Consider the following 25,816-nt stretch of genomic DNA (forward strand, 5'->3'; position numbering starts at 1 on the left):
CATACTTATGTAATCATTAACTATTTTGGTACATTGTAATACCTATATCACATGTGAGACGTGCTTAAAAAAAAACCCAAAAAAACTATTTAAAACCCTATTTAAAAAAAAAAAATATATATAGTTTTAGTACTCCCACTTCACACAGCTTACCTCCTCCAGGAGACGTGTAACAGCATCTATGTCATTATATGTCTTAGTCATCTGGCCCACTCGATCAGCACATAGAACTGTGGAAACAGAGAAATGAAAAATGACAAACTCAAAGTAAACATTTCTAAGTTAAATCTACATTGTGTTTAAAACACAAAAGTAACAGTATGTAACATAAGAGGTGCCTACATTCTTTTTACATGCTCCCTCCCTTGTGAAAAAGTATACTTGAGCATACTTAGAAAAAAATGGGGGCTCGTCCGGGATCACAACAGAGCCCTGTATTTCTTTTGATATGTGTGTGTGTGTTTTTGTTAGACAACACATCAAAATAAGTGTACTTCTTTAAAGTTCAACAAAATATTAATACATGATTTAAAATGTACTTTAATGTAAAATATTGATTTGACATTTTTGCCATACAGGTTTTTAAAAGTGTACTTAAATGTGTTAAGAAAAAGTCATGGAATATACTTAAACTACACTTAAATGGCCTTTTATTTCATTCATTTTATCTGCAAGTACAGTTTTTATTTATTTTACTTTTAATATTGAAGTACACTAGAAGTGCAGTTCAATACAATTAAGCGCGCTTCTTTTACATAATGGATGACACATGAATCTGATTCTCTTCCAAAATCAGGGATATAAAAAAGTGATATAAAATGATCAAATAATGATTTATAATTTGATGCATCTCATTATGCTCTGAGACTAACATTAAACAGATGTTTTTTGTTATTTTACAGTTCATTGTTTACATGGTCTAACTCATTTTCTTCCAGAATCTAATTTTTGCTACAATAGATCTCTTCTCCAAGTAAACATCTCCAATCCCAATGGAGATAAAACAACTATTATCACCATTATATTTTCTCACTATCAACAGGTCAGCATATTTCAGCTTATAAATAAACTCAGTGGATTTATTGTAGTCACATGCTCTCTGCATGTCTGTTTGAAGCAAAGTATAATTACCACAATATAATTTTCTAACAGCCTATTAAAAAAACATATTATCATACAATATATACAGTATATCAGATCCAAAGATGAAATGAACAATTTTACAGATAACACTGAGCAATATAATTAGTTGTAAAACAAATATATGCGTAATGGAACTCCCTCCCATTATTTTAACATTTAAAGCTGCAGTGTGTAATTTCTGTGCCACTATAACCACAAAAAAACCAACAAAATCAATCATTCTTTCTATTGTTTGCACAAACACAGTCTAGTCTAAGCTCACGTAAATGGATGGCTAGTCAAAGGAAAAAAGGCCAGTGTTTACAGTTTTAGAAGAATGGCTGAATTTATAGTATATTTATCATTTATAATATTTAAGCTGTAATAGAGGTGGTTTTTAACAATGAAACACTTTCATTAGCACAATAAACACTACATTTACATAATTGCTGTACTGCTGGTGGGAAGGCCACCTATGGCACTTCTAGACAGCGTGATAATGCTTCCAACGGTTCAAAGCAACACAACTACAGAAGCTCTTCGAGACTCGAGTTAAGTGTGATGTTAAAGAATCAAATGCAAAGCAGACATTTCCATCTGCGTCACACACAGCACAGTGCGAGCACAGACTGAATCCAACACACAGATATTGACCTGTCAGATACACCCAGCTATAAAACCACACAGAAACATTCCTGTAGCACTCATTCAAATATATCAGCTCTTTACTGTTTTTTGTTTTCTCCTGAAACAATCAACTCTAAAATAACAAAGAACATTTTCAGTGTTACTATTTGATCATGGTTAACAATATTTCTTTAGGACCTACACAAGCTTTTAGTATACTGTAGGTTAAACTTAGAACGGTGAGTCACACGACAACAATGGCTAATAGGATACGGCCCAATGGTAAACCTAACAAACCCACCCAATCTCAAATGCTGTTGCTGGAGTGATATTACTCTCAGGTTAACTTGAGTACCACTGTTGTCCTGGTCACAAAAAATACAGAACAAAGTCCTAAACAGATCGGCATTTAATAAATGTTAAACCGCCAAAATCAATAATAATAATAATAATAATAATAATAAAATCCTAACGTTAAAAAATCCTAATGTTTAATTGGTTGGCTATTTTGAAGAAAGCAATGTGATAAAAAATAACTACTATAAAAGGAAGGTAAATAATATTTATAAAATATTTAGTCTCAATTCCCATTATGCAAAATTAGTCATAATTAAGAATGGGCAGGGGTTTTCAATCTTTTGACTGACAATGTATAAGACATGCTGTTATTACTAAAAAGTAATATATCTCAACACCTCACTGATCAAAATAAATAGCCTAAATAATTTATATAATATACTGATATAAACGCCACATTTGAAGGAGATCACATTATGTACCTTTCATGGTTCAATGGTCATCACAAGGAATTAACCTGCGTAGCAAGACTTATTTACACTCATCTAATATCAAGTTAGACTATTAACGACTGCTGGTCTAAGCTCCCATAGGACAGTGTCTTTCAAACAATTTTTTCCATCCACCAGCATATAGAGATTTACTTCAATTACCCCGGTATCATGACGCTCAACATCAGACAGATCAACAAACTCAGACCAACCGTACACAATGCCCTGCCAGATCAACTCCCAATGCACAGAGACAATTATTCCCATAGTGTAAACTGGACACAAAGAACACAGCCATGCATTAAAATCTCCTGCACATCTTGTTTAGTGTGTTAATAAAGGTGACTTTCTTTGTCCTGAAATAACCTCCAAATAAAGTCAGTTTGCACTCGTAGAAATACAGAAAACTTTTCCTTTTCTTTTTTTTTTTAAATTGCACTTATATACTATATAGTATAATATGCATTATAAATATATTCTTAGTATGTGTGTTATTTAATTATCATTGTGTGTGTGCGCGCACACACACACACACACACACACACACACAGACATTTTTTGTAATTAAGGTGTCTGTGTACACCAGTCTCAGGTTGATCTGGGGTGACTGTAAAATTTAACACTGCCTATAATTACATGTATAGATACATATAAATAAAATAGGAAAAAATAACTTAGGAATTCCTGACATTTTAAAATGTCAAGTCTTTCATAAAATAAATGTATTATTTATAAATAGTACATTTATTTACACTTGAATGAATTGATATTTATTACTATTGTCAATTACAAATGATCATAATAATTATAGTTATCATTATTTTCAACACCAAAGGCATGGCATTAACAGATCAGTTTATGTATCAGTAAAAGTAAAAAGGAGGTTGATATAGTCAATCATTACAACAGTTACATAATGACACAGTACGTGCAGTCCATGCTGGCATGCATGTTGTGCCACTATATGAGGACGTCTGTGCAGTGTTGACATGATCAACCTTTTGAACAGCTCTGGGACAGTGCACTTTTTTAATAAACCCAAGCAGCATGTAACCTTAATTAGTAATAATAAAAGCTAAATCACATTGTAACACTTCTTCCTGAGACTTTATAATTAATACAATGAAGATTCTCACTGATTTCCTTAAAGCACTGACACTAATGAAGATGTTCTAACACAAATGACAGTGTTTATGTCGACTAACATGAAATAGGCTACACATAGTGATTAGATCTGGGCTGAGAAAAGAAGAAACCCAATAAGAAGGGGAATCTGATTTTAAAACTCTTAACTAAGTATGTCATCTCCAACCAAGGATGGAAAAACCTGTTTAGATTGTCTTATTCTGAGATCAAAACATTCTTGAAAGCCATTGAGTTACTTTGACCGTCCATCTCTTTAACAGCACACTGACGTTTACAAGGATCAAACTGTCAAAGGGCACAGGTACTGTACCTTGCTCCAGAGTATACGGCTCTGCATCTTCACCATCATCATCCTCATCATCATCAGCAGCAGCACTGTATGATGAGTTAGATATTTCCAGTATCTCTGAAGAGGAGTCAAACTCAAAGTGCTCCTCATTAGAACAATCAAAAGGCAATGCCATGCTATCACTAGGCTAGTTACGCCCAGACTGGCCCAGTCGTCTCAGGTACACAGCCATGAGTGAGACTGGGATGTTGGGCTGGACATATAACCTCAAAGATCAGATAGACGCTCTCTGACCGACACACACCTGATACAGGAGACTCAATTCTCAGACGCTTCCATTCAGATACAAAACAGAAGGTGAGGTGTTACTAAAGTAGGAAGAAAAGAACGACTACATTTGTGCAGATAAGCATGCATTTATGCATAGAATTGAAAAGCTTATGAATGAAAACAATTAACAGATTGCATTAGGTTTTATGTCAAGATTATTCAAACTTGAAAGGTAATGCGACTCCCGTCCCCCTTCTGAATGGTACTTTCCACTGACGCACCATCGCAACTATCAAGGCGTGACTGAGTTGTGTTTGACAACACCTGTTCAGTGGGCGGGGCCTGAGCTTATTCCCTGGAGAAAAGACTCACAGTGCCATAGAGAAGGTAAACAGGACATTTAACACAACAGGAACCATAAAGTAACAACACCAAAGACAAAATGACACACCTGTTACTATATATATAAGTACACGCTAATTAAATACACACCAATTTCTTTCTTTTGAATTTGGTATAAATTGTGATCATGTTTTGTTAGATCATGTTTTGTTTTGTTTGTTACTCAATTACCATTTCTACAACTATTTAAAAGTAATCTCACACACTTACATTTATTTTCTTTGCATAGACACTAAAATGTGCAATACTGATGTTTAAGCATCTTTCATTTACATACAGTGTAAGACTGGGAAAACTGGAACTGTTTAAAGAGAAAATATCTGACCAGTGGTCTCAGAAGACAAAGGGCCTTGCTTGCAAACTATCATTTGAACACTCTTACAGAGATCACCCAAACTTGCATAAGAATATATATGATTTTTAATTTGAATTATTATCATTAAGGATTGTGTTTAGAATCATTTTAAAGGTCTCAGGGTGACTGGTACAGATGTCACATTCCCAAAGATGTAAATCAAAAGATAATAAAGTTCTTAAGAGTTTAGGAATAACTGGCACACAAAGGAATGTGGTCTTCCAAAAGGTGTAAATTCATGAATGCTAATTTTCCACTGTCCCTTCCAAATGTAAGTCTGGGGGGGTGAACAGAAACTTTCCACTGTAAACTAATGGTTTACATATCAAATAAGATCTGTCGATATAAGGAAATGCAACAGGAGAGTTTGGGGCTGTTGTCTGTATTCAGATTAGCCTGGATGATTTATAATTTGTATATTTAAGTTCAGTAATTTCACTTAAATGGCAATGATAATTACCTATTAATTGTTATTTAAGTGAAATTACTGAACTTAAATATACAAGTTTGATAAAAATCATCATTAAAGAAGAAAATTTCAAATGGCATTTAGAGGCTTTTGCATCTGAACTCTTCATATGTTCTTCTTTGTTCTAGAACTTTGATGGTTTGCATTGACTGTCCATCTGTTATGGAATTGTAATAATACATTTACCTGAGATAATAAATTGTTATATTTGATTATTCTAACAGACTTTGACTTTATTCTCATTACAGCTGAAATAGATGAACAACTTAAAGGAGAACTCCGGTGCAAAATGAACCTTTGGTCTAATTACACATTGTTACCTAGTCAACCGTTATCTGAGATTTGTTTTCATGATTGTCGAATGTAAATAGTTTTATCTTTAAAAACAGTTTAGCCTATAGTATAACGCTAGTATATAGGCTCAAAATAGCCCCACAGTAACACGGTAGCATAATAAGGGTCCCTACATTCAAACCGAAGCATTGAGAACTTAGTCAGTGTCCATACAGTTTAATAAGAAGATATTTTACACACAAAGTCAACTTCGCGAATACAGGAAGAAGCCATCTTTGAAAAATAGTCTCTACCAGTCGATCTACGAACACCGATCCATGTGCGCTGGTGAGATGTGAATAAGGTGATAAGGTGAGCGCGAACAGTAGGCTACGTGTACATACTGAAGAGAAGAAAATGGTTCGTGTTTGTGTTTCTTCCGCAAACAACGGACCATATGAGATTCTGCACAGTTCAGCTTCTTCCTGTATTCGCGAAGTTGACTGTATGTATAAAATATCTTCTTATTAAACTGTATGGACACTGACTAAGTTCTCAATGCTTCGGTTTGAAACTAGGGACCCTTATTATGCTACCGTGTTAGTGTGGGGCTATTTTGAGCCTTGTTAGTGGTAATAACAAGCGATTTTTATTTGTCATTACTCTATGCCCCATATACTAGCGTTATACTAGCGTTATAGGCTAAACTGTTTTTAGAGATAAAACTATTTACATTCGGCAATCATGAAAACAAATCTCAGATAACGGTTCACTAGGTTCATTTTGCGCCGGATTTCTCCTTTAAGAGATGTACAAGTGTTTATGAATCCTAATTGATTGCACATATCTTTAATCTACAAGTACCAATGTATAAACACAGACCAGGCTGATTATTTGTTAGTTTGCCTCATACAACTATAGCCCCTATTTGCAAGGGATAAGTAAAATTACCTGGTGACATTTGTAGTAATTGCGGAGGTTGTCTGTGATCTTAATCCTGTGTGAATCGGCCATGTCTGTAATTTGTAAAGTAAAAATTCCCCCATAAATGACCTACCATATTTCGCCGAACACCGGGGTCCTGTGATAATATTAGTCCCGTGCGAATCGGCATCTTTGTAATTTGGCTGGGTTGTTTATAATTTTTTTCAAGGTTTTTGTTTCCTGTGCGCTTTTTTAACCATCTTTCGCGACAAATGGAGGCTGCGTTGGAGTGTTTTGATAGTATTTTGGGTGATGGGTCATAACGCACACCATACAACTATACAATTTGCAGAAAGAGAAAGAACAAAAACAAAAGTAGATGGAGAGATGGAAGACATGTACTGTATTATTCTGTTTATGATATCATACAGCTAGACAATAACGACAAAACATTTCCAAGCAATTGCCTATTGGGAGATAAGTCAGTAAAATCGAGTAAAATCACAGGCTTTTCTTATCCTGTGTGAATGCGCCACATGAAATTCAGATGGGGGTGGGGTGGGGGGACTGGGGTTCAAATTCACACGAGGTCCCCAGATAATACTAATCCCGTGTGAATATAGCTAAATAACAATTCTAAGGAAGATGCTAAATCATTTTAGTTCATGATAGCGTTATATGGCGATACCCCCAACAACTGTGAAGAGTGTAAAGACATGAGATGTTTGATAACAGCTGACTTCTACACTTGTTCAACTCCACCTAGTCTAGCAATGCCACATGAATCACACAATAACAATTCAGTATGCCTTGGTTAGATGTGTTATCACTCATTTTTCTTGTTACATTACAATGAAAATTGCTTATAACTGCAATACAGTCTGCAGTAGACACTACTGCAAATGTGGGCCTTGTGACGGACTTCATTCCTTTGGAAACACAATAGCGTGACAGTAATTGTGCGATGGTACAATGGCTGTGGCTGTGAAGGAGGCGGGTTTCTCTTTAGAGTGAACTTAAGCCTTTGTGCTTTAACTCCACTGAAGGGGAAAATGGAAAAGAAAAGAGCCAGAAAATGGTGAAGGATATGGTGAAGGGCTGGGAAAACTTTATAGGGGAGGTGAAAGAGAGAATGGGACTGGGAAATGTGAAGGAGGTCAGACGGGAATGAAAAATGTGTGTGTGTGGGTTGTGTGTATGTGTGAATTCTGCTCCCCCCGCTGAAGTAATCAATATGCTGTGTGAGAGTGATAGAGAACCAAACCACAACACATAATGTGGGTCAACAAAAAGTAAAGTCCCCAATAGTATACTGCATCACCAGCTGTACATTTTAAACACAAACATATCATATCATCACATACACTGAGAATTATACAAACAAAGCTTATATTCTACATATTCTTCCATATCACCTCTTAAAAGAAGAAAAAAACAATATATGTGAACAAACTGCAAGATCCACATCCGCTGCAGTTTTAGTTAGTAAAAACAGCAGAGCATTCTGAAGCACTTATAATGATAAACGCTTAAACTGGCTTAATGCACAGTAAGAGACAGTGATATTAAAAGATCAAATTCAGGACACACATTATTGATGATTCATATTATAAATACGAGCAGTTGAACACAGAAAATGTATGACTCTTAAAGTGACATAATAATAATCACCAAGGACCACGGTTTCAGATAAAAATAATCTTTACTGTTCGACTGAAGAAAATAAGACTCCTACATCTTGGATCGCTTGCTGAGGGCTTAACTATCTTTTTATATTGCATTAAAAGTTTTCAAAGTTCAAAACCTGCTTGGAGTGCTCTATTGGTCTTTTAATATCACTGTCTTAGTGCACTAATATTTAGTATAAAACTGCCGGGCAGCAGAAAAAGCCTTGCTTTGCCCTCCAGGTGGGCGTTACTGTAAGTGTGTGATGTCACGAGAAAACTATGAATAGCTTGGTCTAGTTTTAGGCATGATGAGTTGTCTAAGTATTTCGATGAAGTGTGCTTGGGACAATTTAACATCAGTCATCTGGGGTAAATGTAGTTCAGACAGTTGAAACGACACCATCAATTCTTATCTTGTCAATGAGCAATTAAACACATACAATATTTATCGTCTCCAATAGTTTTTCACTTCGCGGTCTCAGTCTGAATGATTTCTGGTCTCCCAGCCTACAACAGTCTGTGTGTTTGAAAACACGTACACATCCATCTAGCACTTTTGAACTGTTTATCACTGTCTTCTTTACACTAGATTAAAGGGATCAATCTCTGTGGTTGGTTGATGGCAATGTGTTAAAATCAAGATGGAAAGCTATCCATAAAATCCATTACAGACCAGATAACCAAATAAACTGCATATTGCACAACTTGACACCAGAACTTGCATAATACGCTGCATGGAGACACAACATAACAGTAAATATCTGGGATCAAAACAGAGCAGTTTTATGCACAGGATTACGTAACCATTCTAATTCTAAGGAAAATTGTTATAAGGAAGGAAGGATAAGGCGTTCATCAATAAATAGACCAATAAAACATGCAGAAAGTCTACATCAGAGTGCAGTGCTGTGACATAACCTGCTGCTTGTGAAACAGACTTCATGTCAACGCATCATCGAGGGCTGATCTCAGATTAGCGAGAGACAGTGTTGATTAAAAAGAGAAGGGCTTGACTAAGTGTCTGTGTGAACAGAATCATGCCCTTATGCACAGTGATATTTAAAAGGGTTTTGAAAGAACAACAGACAAATGAGATATGATGTCTATGAATATTCATATAACTCACTAGGGTGTGAATGTGGTTTAAACCTGAATACACTCAGTCATAAACTTGTGTTTCCGCTTTCTGACTGAGACAAGTGAATAAATGTTATTGGGTAGTTCAGCTGAAAAGCAACACTTTTCACTAAGCTTTATGGGTAAAACTTAGATGGATGGATGTACAGTATGGATGGACAAGTGGATGGATGGATGGATGGATGGATGGACAAATGGATGGATGGATGGGCAAGTGGATAGATGGAAGGACAAGTGGATGGATGGACGGACAAGTGGATGGATGGAGGGACAAGTGGATGGATGGACGGACAAGTGGATGGATGGAAGGACAAGTGGATAGATGGACGGACAAGTGGATGGATGGATGGATGGACAAGTGGATGGATGGATGGATGGACAAGTGGATGGATGGATGGATGGACAAGTGGATGGATGGATGGATGGATGGGCAAGTGGATAGATGGAAGGACAAGTGGTTGGATGGACGGACAAGTGGATGGATGGATGGACAAGTGGCTAAACAAATGGGATGGATGGATAGACAAACAAATAGATGGATGGACAAGTGGATGGATGGATGGATGGATGGACAAGTGGATGGATGGATGGACAAGTGGATGGATGGATGGATGGGCAAGTGGATGGATGGACGGACAAGTGGATGGATGGATGGACAAGTGGCTAAACAAATGGGATTGATGGATAGACAAACAAATAGATGGATGGACAAGTGGATGGATGGATGGATGGACAAGTGGATGGATGGAAGGACAAGTGGATGGATGGAAGGACAAGTGGTTGGATGGACGGACAAGTGGATGGTGGATGGACAAGTGGCAAAACAAATGGGATGGATGGATAGACAAACAAATAGATGGATGGACAAGAGGATGGATGGACAGACAAGAGGATGGATGATGGATGGATGGATGGATGGATGGATGGACAAGTGGCTAAACAAATGGATAGACAAATGGCTAATCAAATGGATGGATGGACGAAACTGGATTGATGGATGGCCAAATAGCAAAACAAATGGATGGATGATGGCTAAACAAATGGATGGATGAAAGGATGGATGGAACTGGATAGAAGGATGGACAAATGACTAAACAAATGGATGGATGATAGAACTGGATGGATATACAGATAACTAACTGGATTGATGGATGGACAAATGGCTAAACGGATGGATGGACGGGTGGATGGATGGCTAAACAAATGGATGGATAGATGGATGGATGGTGGATGGAACTGGACTGATGGATGGACAAATGGCTAAACAAATGGATGGATGATGGAACTGGATGGATATACAGATAACTAACTGGATGGACAAATGTCTAAACAAATGGATGGATGATGGAACTGGATGGATGGATATACAGATAACTAACTTGATTGATGGATGGATGGATGGATATATGCATGTATGAATCTATGGATGATGGATGGAACTGAATGAATGGAACTGATGGATGGATGGATACACAGTACAGATATATTATTTATCCATCTTTATGGATGGATGAATGTATGGATGTATCATATGCATCTATGGATGGATCAGTGGATGGATGAGTGGGTGGATGGATGGTTGTGTGGGTAGATACAGTAGGTAGATAGGATGCTGTTTTGGATCTTTCTCAAAAAATCATGTTGGATAACATTCATCACGTGGTGGACATTGGTGAATTTCATGTCAGCTTGAGTGAAGATGTTTTTTTAAAGAAAAATACATTATGTTAATTTTTCAAATAAACTTTTCACTTCAGTTAAAAAAAAAAATCAGACTTGAATCCCACTGTATGTATTTTTTAGTCATTGCATATGCACATATGTACCTTTCAGCATTATATAAAGATTGTGACTTATTAACGCAAGTCATTTTAAAGCTTTACCTTGGTGCTGAGTCTGATGCAACACAGGAGCTGAGAGGCCTCTATACTTAGTCACCCTCAATATTTCCTCAATCATTCTTACATTACGTCTCTCAGCCCAAAGCCTATTCCCATATTCTTTCACAGCCTGTCCATGTTACTGACCAACTTTTCAGAAAGTGTTTAATTCTCATGGGTGATTCTCCCCACCCCTCTCTCCCCCTCAGTGGCAGCAGACAGGATTTTTCCTTCTTACCATCAGCGCACTCTTCATAATACCAGTCCAGCTCGTAGTAATCTGCCTCCACAAACCTCTGCATGCTCAGTTTCCTTCAGTCGCGAGCCGGAGCCTCTCCTGTCCGGAGTCTGAGGTCACACACACATACATGTACCGACGGCCATCCATTCTCCCAACAGCTCGGTAGAAAATTCACCACTAACTAATCACAATGTATTCCACATACACACACAAGGTCAGAGAACAAGAGATGATGGAGAGAAAAATGCAGTGCCCCTAAAAGCCAGCAGTGTTGCACAAGAAACTGCACTGCTATAGTCAAGGTTGTATCACACTCCAGAGGGCGGGGCTTACCCAAAGCCAGCCAATCAGAGCCCACTTCATCAGAGCTGCTCTCATAATCTCTAAGCGTTCGTCACAGCCCAACCCCGTCTCCTCATCTCTCTTGTTTCCAAGGCGCCTCCCTTTAGAGAGGTTGCCACGGCAACTGGCTCTGACTCCAGGCTGTGTTGGTGTCTGCACGTGCTCTGTTGCTTAACTTTCCCTTTCCTTTTTCCTCCTTCACTCTTTTCCGCCACACATATAGCAGCGGTAGTGCTGCATGCATGGGATATTTCATTTTGCTGCTCAGCTCAAGTGTAAGTGGCTGGTACAGGGATGGCAGGCTTTTGCTGTCTGCCTGCCAAAAGAAGCAGCTGACTCTCTGCAACCCACTGGGCCAAGAACAGAAACAAATCTGGGGGGGAAAAAAGACCACAAAAAGCCTTGCTTATTCTAAAAGGCTTATTCTTTGCTAAACTAAACACTATTGATTTAATTTGATACCATTGGAATTTCTACTCTTCTGAACACCACAAACTATTCCTGTACGGTGTGAATCATCCAATCACAAGCTTGCGTTCAGCTGTAATGTCATTTTCCGGTGCAGTGGACCTGCTATTGATGACTTTCCAGTTGCCACCTCATCGGGTGATACAAGCAGCAGGCTCATACTGATGACATCATGCTGGTTGGATAATGGATTTATGGAGTTGGGTGATGTGAGGAATGATTGGAGGAAACAAAGGTGAAAATCATGTCTATAATTACCTCTGATTGGGTGACCTCTGATTTTATTTGATAAATCTTTTTAATTATTATGATATTTTTTTCAGGACTATGGAAATTGTTAATGAAACCAATCATCATGTAGTCAGGTGTAATCATCATTAGGTTTCTAAAATTGACACAACAGGAGCCAGTTCACACAGAATGTGTTTTTGCTGTTAAAAACATGAGATGCAGGTAAGTGAAAAAAACTAAAACTGAGACCTGCATTTCAATAGCGTTTGCTCTCTGTAGGCATGTTCACATTAGCAGATAATGAGTTGCCATGAGAACGACTGACATACTTTTCATACACATCTTTTCATACAGATTATATAAACATAGAATATTTGTTTTCGTTTTGAATTAGATAATTTAATAGCAGAGACGTAAATGTTTATAAAGATATATCGCGCCTGTGTGACTAGTATTCGACAGTGTTGTGCAAGTTACTTCCAAACTGTAATACATTAGGTATTACTTGTTACTGTTATTTAAAAGTAATTAATTACCTTACAATATTACTGTCTCAGAATTGTAATGCGTTACATTACTCATGTATTACTTTTGAGTTACTTTCACCAAAATAACTAAGTAGAACTTAACTTTTGGGCTGTAACGATATGCAATATGAAACCGAAATCGCGATTCGCCACACGACTCAGATCCACGAACCTACAGAATCGCGACACACTTCTTCCAACTCCAGCGTTATTCTCCTTACCGTCCAGATCCAATGCTGCCTTATCTTTAAATTAGGCTATTAGTATTATTTGAAGTTAACATTATAAAATACGTAGACCTACACCACAAAACTAGTTGAGGATAAATTATTTAAAATTGGGGAAGTCCAGCATTATGGACATGACATTTGCAGTCAAAACTTGAAATAAAAATTCTCAGAAAATACATGTATTGAAACGTATATAGGCTACTTCCTTAAAGGACTCCAGACATTAGACAAATATCAGTCTATGTTTTATTTTTAATATTAGGGAGAAGACACACATTCATGCGTGACAAAAAAATAGGAGGCAAAATATATTTTTTGTAATTCTGTTAATTACACTGCGCAAATCGGATGAGGAAGGGTTGGCTCTCCAGTCTCCATAGAACTTAAAATATTCATTTTATTTTAGTTTTCGTGTTCGCATTTATGAGGAAAAAACAATGTTACAGACGCGACCGCTCTGAACTGGCACTAAAAGACTGCTTTAAAACTTTCACATAGTCTGTTGCCTTTAAGAAGTAAAATACACTGTAATACAACTGTAATACAAGCCTGACTGAACACGTAACGAGTACAATATTACTGAAAATTGATTAGTAATGCCTTACACTACTGCGTTACAGCAAAAAGTAATATGTTACTGTAATGTATTACTTTTGTAATGCGTTACTCCCAACACTGGTATTCGATGAGTTTTTTTTTTAAGTTTAGAGACGTGCTCCAGAAAAAAAGTTCACGGAGATGGAGAGGCAGAAAGCATACCCGGTTTATTTTCTTTATTTTACAAAAGCACAATGTTTTGTTTCGATTGTAAGTGGACACATACAAAAGTAGATATTTCACAGTTTATTTTTCATATTTCTTAAGTCTATATGACCATAAATGACGGAGTATTTTAAGTATATTTTGCTGCTATGTGAAAAAAAAATCCAGCAAAGCGCGTCGGTGCTTGTCGACCCCAGAGGCTTTTCAGCGTGAGCAGTGCTTTTGCAACCAACAACACTACACCTACAGTATGTTACATCCAGCCCAGTTTCAACCCAAGGTGTCATATACTGATGCTTTTGACATTTCGTCTACATCCAACGCACACAGCACCCTTTAGCGTCAATATGAGACGCAAATATATATGGGCAAGAAGGCGCCTCCTAGTGGTCTAACCCTAACCATAACCGAACAAAGCTCTGTGCGTTATATAGTCATTTCGTGTAGCCTAGGTAGTTACTGTAGTCAGCTAGTTGTTAGAAGCATAGTTAGTTATAGCATAGTATTTAGCGATAGCTTTATCTGTATTTAGTACAGTGGTTGAAGATGGGATAACGCATTCTCATCCTAGGGCGTCATTTAGTGACGCTTTTGACATTTCGTCTAAATCCAACACACACGGTACCCTTTAGCGTTAATAGAACACGCACAGAGCTTTGTTCGGTTATGGGTAGGTTTAGGTCTGTGGTAAGGTTAGGGTTAGACAACTAGGAGGCGCCTTCTGGCTCATATATATCTGCATCTCATATTGACGCTAAAGGGTACAATGTGCGTTAGATTTAGACGAAATGTCAAAAGCGTCACTATATGACGCTCTAGGATGAGAATGCATCATCCCATTTTAACCACTGTACTAAATACAGATAAAGCAATTCCTAAATACTATGCTACTAACTAATTATGCTTCTAACAACTATGATAACTACAGTAATTACCTAGACTACACGAAATAATCTAAATAACTATATAAATCTATATTACATGTATAGTCTCTCACTTTATCTGCTTCTATATTATATCACTTGATGATTATCTAATTAAAATCGCAACGACAAAAATTGCCACATTAAACATTTGGGTCAGGTTTTTGTCATATTGTTTAAACCACTTGAGGTAGCCACTACTAATGTTAGTCCCTTTCAGCCTCGACGGCAAACATAGGCTACTTTTGTTCTTTCTCTCCAAATGCAGCATCTAAATGAATTACTTTATAATGATATGGCAACATGGACTGTAGTGTTCTGTAATCTGTTTCGCAGTTGTTTGTTGAATGTGCATCTGAAGTTACAACGCTCTCTGTGAAGCGCGTTTTCTCTGTGCTGCGCGCAGCCTCACGTGTTACAATAAACAACTCAGCCAGTGATAGTTTGTTATTTGTCCTCGAGAGGGCGCTCTCGCACTGTAAAATGCCAGCAGTGCTCTTGTACTATGTAATGATAACGCATTATTATCAGCCGCTCCAGCAACGGACACAATGCGGAAAAACTATCGGTGTGGATTTTTGCCGATAACGATAGTTCCACTAAACAACTATCGGTAACGATATATCGGCGATGAATCGGTCGACCACTATACCGGTCACTTTATTTGTCAAATTAAATGGAAGGGTAACGCAGCGCAGGTTACATGAGTTCCAAACAAACCCACAATAGGATCAACTATTGTGCAACTCCAAGTAACAAACAGTAGTGGTGTCCGTTTCTGAACGAGTTGGTTTTTAACAAAAAAATAACGTTTGCATATATTGCATAACGACATGCACTGAGAAATTTTTTTTTTTTTAAATCATGTTAGCCACAGTCCCTCTCCAACTCAGAGCTGGGCCTCAGTTTGAACTATTTTTAGATAATATGTGAAAAAGCTGTATGACAGCTCATAAGATCCAGGGCATCAAATCCAGGACATCAGCTTCTAATGAACTAGGCTGAATAACAGACAAACACACTGTAAATCTGTGATCTACAAAGTCTGATGACTATACTGTACACTGAAGGACAATTATCAAAAACCAGCATTTTTAATGTCTGAAGAAAGTTCTCCACACTACTTAAAGCACTGGGCATTTTGGAACATGTTTACATAGGCCTATCCATGTAAAACAATTTCCCAGGGAGGATAAAACCTCTACATTGTTGACTGCAATTATTTGACTATTTCAATACAGTGGTTAAAAGATTGAGAATGTAAGGTTGACTGCAAATCTGCCTGTTAAACACTGAATATTTTTTTTTATGTGGTCAAATGGTGACGACCCAAGTGTTCAATCTCAAACTCAAGGACAGATCATGGGAAAGGAACTGACCTCATAGAGCTATCAGACCTATAAACACTGGAGCTGTGAGTGACAGCAGACTCAGCCAATGACCAGCAGTGTTGGGCAGTTGCCAAGCAATGAGACCCAGTGTTGTGGCTACCAAACACAGCTGTCACATGGCAACAATTGCACGTGTATTAGCCAAGTTATATCTCAAGTTTCATGTAATGAAGCATTTAAAATCTTTCAGCCATACTACCATGAAGATTTAAATGGCTCTATACATAATTCTAGACGTATTGAAATAAAATTATGCAATAATAAAGAAAAAAATATGTTGTTTCAACTTAAAATAGTAAGTATTCGGCTAATCAACTTAAAATGTGAAGTTGTAATAAGTGACAACTTGGATATTTTAGTTGACTAAACTTTTTTTTTTAAGGCAGAACAATAATTGGTAACACTTTATTTCGATAGTCCACTTGAGAGATTCTACTAACTATAAGTAACTTGTCAACTAACTGTCATTAGAGTATTAGTAGTCTGTCTGCTTAATATCTGCCAACACTTTATTTTGTTGGTCCCCCGACAGACATTCAACTGACTGTAAGTAACTTGGCGACTACAAGTAAACTTATTCTCCTTAACCCAAAGCCTAACCTAACCATAACCTAACAGTCTACTGACAGTCTACTATAATATACTAATACTCAAATGAGGGTTAGTTGACATGTAGTTGAAAAGTTACTTATAATTAGTAGAAAGTCTAAAGTGACTATCGAAATAAAGTGTAAGCCAATAATTTTTAGGTCAGATAATAAGTAAAAAGAAATCGCTAGTTAATATCACTAACAAGGCTCAAGTTGCCAAGTGAGCTGAACTGTATGAAGTTCAGAGCCCGTCCACACGAAGACGCGCTTCACTGAAAACGTATACATTTTTTTAGCGTATTGGCGTTTCGTCCACATGAAGAGTGAAACCGCTATTTTTTGAAACCGGGTCCCAAAGTGGATAAATCTGAAAACGAAACCCTTGCGGTTTCGTGTGTACAGTCAATCCGTATATTTTGTGAAACGATGATGTCATCACATCATGTGTCGGGTGCATCACACGGCATCTTCGTCTTCTTCTTGGTTCGTATACAGCGCGCAAGGTTATGCGCATGCTCAAAGTCTTCTTCTCCGTGTATAGTGTATCTCTGTGGCAGAATTACAGCGCCCCATACTGGTCTGGCATATATACTACAGTGTTTTCAGTCGGCTTCAGTGGTTTCGTGTGTACGCAGATATTTTTTGAGACGACGCCGTGTTTACGGTTTTTTTTTTTTAGAACGAGAAAAAAAAAATAGGATAGGGAACGCACTGGCTTCGTGTGGACGTGGCCTCAGTGAACTTCTGAACTATTTTCCAGTGGACCATCTTTAAATATCTTCTTATTAAACTGTCTGCACACTTACAATGTTCTCAATTCTTCGTTTTGCATGTAGGGACCCTCATTATGCTACCATGTTAGTGTGGGGCTATTTTGAGCCTTGTTAGTGGTATTAACTAGTGATTTATTTTTACTTATTAAATGCCCCCATATACTAGCATTATAAGCTAAACAGTTTTTAGAGATAAAACTCTTTACATTTGATAATCATGAAAACAAATCTCAGAGAACGGTCGACTAGGTACCGATGTGTTATTAGACCAAAGGTTCATTTTGCGCCAGAGTTCTCCTTTAACAGTGAGATGTTCAACCAATGCAATGCTCACTGGTAACTTGTGTGAAAGAATGTGTGTCAGTGCATGTGTGAGATATTTGTTGTTACTATTTTGAGTAAAACAGTGTCAATGGAAAAAGACAACTTCATCATAGGTGACAGAGAAAGAGACAGGAAAAACAGTGGCTATAAGAGAGAAACATACAGTAGAGGAACCAGATGAGTGATTCTGTGCTTACGGAAATATTTGAGGGTCTCCTCGATCTGTTCTGTGGTCAGGTCGAGGTTGAAATCGGGTGAGATGAGAGGAGTGTGGAGCCAGTCGTCGTGGTCATAGCCGTATATCGTGTCAGCTCTCAGCTTATAATGAGGCAACTGCTCCTCAAGCAAACTGATGATTTCCACCTCAGGAAGATCAGTGCTGTTACACACATCTGACAAGGAGAGAGAGAAAGCAAAGAGAATGTTGAGAAACATTAAGCGCCAGGGAATAGAGACATTTGCTCAATGAATCTCACTAGAAGAAAAAGAAAACTGGGTAACACTTTAGAATACGGTTCCTTCGTTAATGAATAACTACACAAGAACTAATGAGTAACACAATATTAACAATCTAGTAACTATTATTAACTAACAAGAAACTCTGATTAACGAACTAGTAAGTAATAGCGCACAGACGAAAGTGGTAGTTCACTATTAAGTAATCAATAACTACTATTTTTTTAATACTTCCCAGAGAACTACTGAAAAAGTTTATTAACAATCTAGTAACTACTATTAACTAAAATAAACTCTTATTAACGAATTAGTAAGTAATAGCTCACAGATGAAAGTGTTACTAAATACTTCTGTGGGAGTTACTAATTATTTGGATTCGTATTATAAAGTGAAGATCATTGGAACTAACTAGTAATTACTCAAGTATTACTAAAGACATTTTCTAAAAGTGACTAAAGTTCACCAAAAAACTCAAACATTTGCACAAATCATGACTAGATCATGTAGTAACACTTGAGTAATTACTAGTTAGTTCCAATGATCTTCACTTTATAATACGGATCCAAATAATTAGTAATTCCCACAGAAGTATCTAGTAACACTTTCATCTATGAGCTATTAATTACTAATTATTTGGATTCGTATTATAAAGTGAAGATCATTGGAACTAACTAGTAATTACTCAAGTGTTACTAAAGACATTTTCTAAAAGTTACTAAAGTTCAGCAAAAATCTCAAACATTTGCACAAATCATGACTAGATCATGTAGTAACACTTGAGTAATTATTAGTTAGTTCCAATGATCTTCACTTTATAATACGGATCCAAATAATTAGTAATTCCCACAGAAGTATCTAGTAACACTTTCATCTGTGAGCTATTACTTACTAATTCGTTAATAAGAGTTTCTTTTAGTTAATAGTAGTTACTAGATTATTAATAAACTTTTTCAGTAGTTCTCTGGGAAGTATTAAAAAATAGTAGTTATTGATTACTTAATAGTGAACTACCACTTCGTCTGTGCGCTATTACTTACTAGTTCGTTAATCAGAGTTTCTTGTTAGTTAATAATAGTTACTAGATTGTTAATATTGTGTTACTCAATAGTTCTTGTGTAGTTATTCATTAACGAAGGAACCGTATTCTAAAGTGTTACCGAAAACTGTTTTACATGGTACAACCATGTTTTCTGGTACTAGTCTTTGAATTCAGCGCATTTTTGTAACAATGTGACAATTTATTTGAGAAAAAATATAAATAAAAATACCACAGAATTTACATAAAATTTCAATAAATAACATTAAATTATATAACAATAAATACATTGTTTAAAATTAAGTAAACAATATTTAAACACTTTTTGGTAGATAAATAGGTGGTTACTCTTCTAGGATATTTGTGTGAACAGTAAAGCTTTACAATAAGGTTTCATATGCCATAACTAACCATGAACAATACATTTATAACAGTATTTATATACATTTTTGTTAATGTTAGTTAATAAAAATACTTGCGTTCATTGTTTGTTCATATTAGGTCAGAGTGCATTAACTAATGTTAACAAACACACCATTTTATTTCAACAATGTATTTGTAAATGTTGAAATTAATATTAACTAAGATTAATAAAAGCTCTAGAAGTGTTGCTCATTCTTAGATCATGTTAACTAAAGTAGTTATCTAATGCTAGATAATCTAGTTCTCGTGTGAACTTCATGGATAGAAAAATGAATTTATTCATTCACTAAAACAAGCTTGGTTTCCATTTATTGCAAAAATAGCCTAGAAACACCTGAATACACAGTGCATAAAATATTCAAATACATTTTGGGATTGAAATATATAAAAAGTACCATGGTATTGCCATCTGATACCATCACTGATCTAATGTACCACTACAGTAAAATACCATATACATTCTTTAAAGCCAATGAAGCAACGTATGGTTGTAATAACTGTGTAGTAATAGTGTAATAACACAACAACAATTTACAAAATGTGAGATCAAAGACACGCTCTTGGGGTCAAACTAAATGCATATGAAAATACATTAAGTGTGAGCCTAGGCTGATCTCTAGTGGTCTGATGAAGAACTACACAACTAAGTTGAAATTTTCCTGACAAAGCCTTTTGAATTTCTCATGAACACGCATATTAATGGCAATACTTTTAAAACGACAAGCCAGAACAAAAAATAAAACCATGATAAAACCCACAGATGGTGGAAAAATACTGAGGTTCAACTTTTTGTTCAAGCACAGGCACAGCATCTCATTTGAACTCACAAACACATGCACAAGCTAATTATCAAGCGGATGCAGTCTTAACAGAATGTTTTATTCTGCCCATCCTCCCTTCAGACAACAAGCCGTTGTTCAACACGGCAGCCTCTCCTCCGTCAGACAACCAGCCCTTATTCCGATCCACCAATATCATTAGAACTCTCTTCTGTGTAGAAATGTAGGACTGAAATATATGTGGCAAATGAAAGACTCAACCATGTGTGATGGAGGCGGCATGCTCGTGTTTAACCAAGCACAGGGGTTGAATGGGAGTGGCCTTGTGGCTATACATTACTGAGAGCACACAGAAACAATGCAGACCCATTACAACGGTAATGCCAAAGAGATAAACCACTGTCAGTCACAGAGAGAGAGAGAGAGGTGAATATCAAGTGCACTACATGTAGCACAGTGCGGACTCCTTGACACAAGATAAAAGCAGTGTTCACCTTTAGACAAGGTCACCAAGTTTGTGCCACAGATATAATGCAAGTTTGCATGATTTTAAAGCTGCTGTTTGTAATTTTCTGTTAAAATACTACGAAGAAGCGTTTGGTACACACAGCTGTAGAAAGCATTTTATGAACATGTTCACCAAGGCTGCATTCACTTGCAACAGTAAAAACAGTAATATGGTGAATTATTATTATAAAGTAATGGCTCATCATTGTATTACAATTTAAGCTTTCTATTTTAATCTATTTTAATTAATTTCTTTAATGGGCTTCATTTTCAGCAGCGATTAGGGGAGTGCGGGGCACAACGTAACGTAGTTGTAACACACTTGTTTTTAAATACTTACACACAACTTGGTGTATTTACTAGTTGCCATTTCAACACTATATAGAGAAAAATTTGCGACAAAGTTCCGAAATCTTTGTAAGATATTTATTGCAATAGAGACTGCTGGCATTATATACTCTATTTTTTTTGTGTTTATTTAAAATTAGACAAATCTGATATTATTTTAATCTCCAATCTGTTGTTTAACAGTTGATATAGTTCTTTAATGCTTCGCTAACTAGCAGAAGACACTCGCAGGGTTTAAAGCTTGTGCAGTTGGGGCATGTTGTAACACTGCCTTACAATGTGCCCCTAGAAATATGCTATTATATTCTATACTTTTATGAATTTTATTGCGAAAACAAGAGAAACATGTAAATAAAGACTGAAAGTCAATGTTCAGAAATTATTAGTTATTATTTTGTTTTGAACTATAGCTGTGTTTTCCGGTGTGTTTGTTGTCAAACTCAAAAATTATTAAAAAAAACAACAAAAAACGCCATTATTTTATATGAAAAAGTTAATAATTGTATTTTATTAAGAAAATATTTTGGTTTGACTTGTATATATTTTTGATTAGATCGGATAACATTTTAAGCTGTCATATGGTGATGTTACAATGTGTCCATCACATGTTACAATGTACACCACCTATGGGGCATGTTGTCACATTTCACTTCAATTCTTTCAGGGTAAATCAAGAAAAAAGTATACACTGTATTAATAAAAAAAAAAAAACACATAATTGTACTAGACATGTGGTAAATTAATGTGGGTAAGCCGTGATACAATATGTCAAGGATTCTCTGATGCATAGACTGTTAAAAAGAACATCATTATTTTTTTTTTTTTTGTATTTCGTAACATTATAAAATGTCTGTATTCTTACGTTTGATGAATTTAATGGATCCTTATTTAATGAATCCTTTTTTCAACCATTGCAATAAAACGCTCCCAGATTCACCTTCATCCGTTTCAGAGAAAATTCGATATGCTTTAAGCACCACTCACTCACTGAAACATTTCACTTTGAAAATGTCAAAATGTGCAAGAAGCAATGTAATATTTAGCATAAATCCAACAGACAGTCGGACAGACCGGCCCCACTCTAGAACTGAACTTACTCAAACACATTTTCAACAGGATGAACACCAGCATTTTCGGTGAACCCCTATGAGAATGGATCTATGGAAAGGTTTTAGTGTTCTGGATGTCATCACCATCGATTTGTACTTTAGTCACTGACCCTTTAAATACCCACAGCAAATAAAAAAGGGGATTGACTTTGGTTAATTCATGCAGCAAAGATGTTGTTTGAACAGGACAGTTTGAGATTCAGATTATAAAACATGGCCACCAATCCCACAGACTGTACTCAAGAGTATGTTCAAGAAACAGTTATTCAAGCATTATCTTTGCATAATAAAAAAGAGGGGGAAAACCCAAACGCAATCCACAAGTTTCCGAGGGGCGCTCCTGTAAAAAATAAAGTGGGTGAAACTTCCGGTGACGCGGCGGAAGTAGCATTCCAATGGTATTTTGTGTGTTAGTTAGCGAAGAGGCTAGCTGTTTTTCTGAGAATTATTTTACTATTTAAAGACGCAAATCTTTATGAGAGATGTCGTTACGGAGCTCAGGGACAACATGTGCTGTTCGCGGTTGTATGTATAGCCGGACTAAACTAATTTAGTGGCTTAAACAGGATTGTTTTGAACATAAGCTGAAAACGAAATCAGAGTGATCCTGCCAGAGCCCGTCTCTGATCCTGCCAACGACTGTAGTTTCCATCACCTCCCAAAAGACGACGAATCTTCCTGTGTACATTTGTTTAAATTCTTAATATTCTCTAAACTCTATCAGCATGTGTTTGGCTGTTCTCTACTGATGTTACAGCTAAACTCAGGATCAAAGCCTGTGTTGACAGAATACCAAATGTGCCAGTTAATGTATTCAAGCAGCACATTCATTTATAATTTTGAATAAACTCCAAAGCACAATGACTAAGTGTGTATTTTTTATTTTAATTGTTTGTCAGCTCACACAACTGTCTGTCACCATGCCTTGATGAGTATTGATTATTAATAATGTTATTATAATACTCCCAATCAACTACTGCAGAGGTAAAGGTACTGTTATTTCACCCTTTTTAATTTCGTTGAGGTTGTGTTCCCACATCGTTAGCTAGTTTGGATCGCTATAACTTGAATGACTGTCAACTGTTGAATGAACGAGTGTCAAGCATGTCAAATCGCGCTTTGTTTACTTCCAACCGGAAGTCGCGCCCACTTTTGACGCAAGGCCTCATGGGGCGTAGGAAACTTGTGGATAGGATTTAACTTCGCTCCTGTTCTGTAGCGCTAGTGCTAAGATAAAACTGTATGGTTCAGACGGTCTTCTCTACACTACTCTGGAAAGCATGGGGCCCATTAGGGGGAAACTTCCTCTGTATTGCACACTTGAACACATATCTGCTATATAAACAGACTGAGAATGGAAACAACTGTACAAATGCAGTGAAAACATGGATTTTTCTCAGATTGATGAAAAGAAAATCTGTACACAGGTATCGGATGAAGGGTTTGTTCTGTTAAAATTTGACTAAAGAGTAGTCTTTTTGTTTATAAAGCCAACTGTAAAAAAAAAAAAAAAGAGCAGGTCAAAACCTGTCAGGACTTTGCTGAACTGAGAAAAATTAAACAGCAGCATTACCATACAACATTAAACTAATAAACAGACCTAAATTCTAAGATTTATGACAACAATCAACAGCATTTTGGTTTCCTCTTTTATGGACCGATGTGTGTTGAAATAGTGTCCATTTGGCACGGAAAGCGAAGCCTTTTGCATGTTTGAGTGTGTGCTGGATGTGGATGACTGTGATTATTTCAGGCTTGTATTTTTACAGCAACAGCACAAGTGAAAACATGCTGTCCTTCCAGTCTCCTTCACCATTAAAGAACATTACCTACATGCATTTTCGATGGGGTCCAATTTGTAAATGATCAATTTTATTAGGACAGAATGTAAAACAAAAGTCAAAACACTTTCAGTGACAAGTTGAAATTTATATACATAGTTGTACCAAATACTACGCAATTCTCGCACACATAAGCACATTTGGTTTGTAAAGCTGCAAGCTGTTTCAAGAGGCATGAGCTCGACAAGTCTGTGCAAAACATTTTAATAACATTATTCAACATGATTCGAAAAACAACCAGATCTTGTGCTTCAATGGAAACATGAACGTTTGACCTTTTATGTCATAAGAATGGCAACATTGCTAACATATATGCTTATTACAGAAATACTACCCAGAACATAATGGATCATGTTAAATTCCAGGTTTTAATGTGGATTTTAAATCACAGATTTTCAGTGTGAAGCCACACTTTTAAATCCCACATTGTGTATTACAGACAGACGTATGATGGAAACATATTGGCATGGCAGTACAAACTGCCAACTTACAAAGTCACAGATCTACGAACCCTAAAGACCGACAACTTAGCCTTAACCCTGAATCACAGAAGGACATCTACACAAAATGTCTGTCTACAGTGAGAAAACTCTGTCAGTGAGCAAAAGTCCAGTGAGAGTGAAGAAGCAGTACTCACTCATGGTGCTGCAGCCACGGGCACTCGGTTCACTTGCCCAAACTCACATTTTACACTCCTTCAAGATCGGACACGGCGTCCAGAGAACGAGTGATTATGAGAGGGAGAGTGGAAAGACGAGGGAGGAGGCAGTGAGCAAACACGGACACGGCCCAGCCATGTCTGGCATGCTGATGACACCAGTCACATGGCTCCCTCACTAAACATAGACTGAAGCGCTCTCAGGCCAGTGGACCTCAGCGCTCATTGTTCCTGTCCTCCTGACCCTGGATCAGTTTTCTCTTTTCGAGAAAAGAAAAAAAAAACATGTGTGACTTAGTTCTTTGCGCTGAACCGGCTGCAGATCAGGGGGTTTTGGGGGCGTGTGTTAGGCAGGAAGTTAGACCGCCTCAGGGGAACTGCCTCAGATATAAATCTAGTAGTTTAACAGCTGTTCAGTGTGTTAGTGAGTATAAGGGGGAAAGAAAGAGAAGCAACCTTAACAGAATATAGTACATGCATGGATATACACAATCTTTTAAACATACCA

At 36.8% G+C, this 25,816-nt stretch overlaps 1 protein-coding gene across 3 annotated transcripts in view; it reads right to left on the reverse strand.

Moving 5' to 3' along the window:
- The window catches only part of trak1a (trafficking protein, kinesin binding 1a), a 52,062-nt gene extending 26,479 nt beyond the window's left edge, over positions 1-25,583 (reverse strand). The window contains exons 1-3 of one of the 3 annotated variants that reach the window (XM_039694369.2): positions 25,288-25,583; positions 18,349-18,543; positions 154-230 (exon numbers count right to left, since the gene is read on the reverse strand). In XM_039694369.2, coding sequence (XP_039550303.2) covers positions 154-230; positions 18,349-18,543; positions 25,288-25,291 — 276 coding nt within the window. In that variant the 5' untranslated portion in view covers positions 25,292-25,583. Of the gene's footprint in view, positions 1-153; positions 231-3,993; positions 4,253-11,587; positions 11,889-18,348; positions 18,544-25,287 lie in introns of those variants that run through there. The other 2 variants (XM_039694373.2, XM_039694370.2) reach the window with 2 other exon arrangements.
- Positions 25,584-25,816: the final 233 nt, after the last annotated feature.

Source organism: Pimephales promelas, chromosome 12 (assembly GCF_988280905.1).
Source record: "Pimephales promelas chromosome 12, fPimPro1.hap1.1, whole genome shotgun sequence".
Lineage (NCBI taxonomy): Eukaryota > Metazoa > Chordata > Actinopteri > Cypriniformes > Leuciscidae > Pimephales > Pimephales promelas.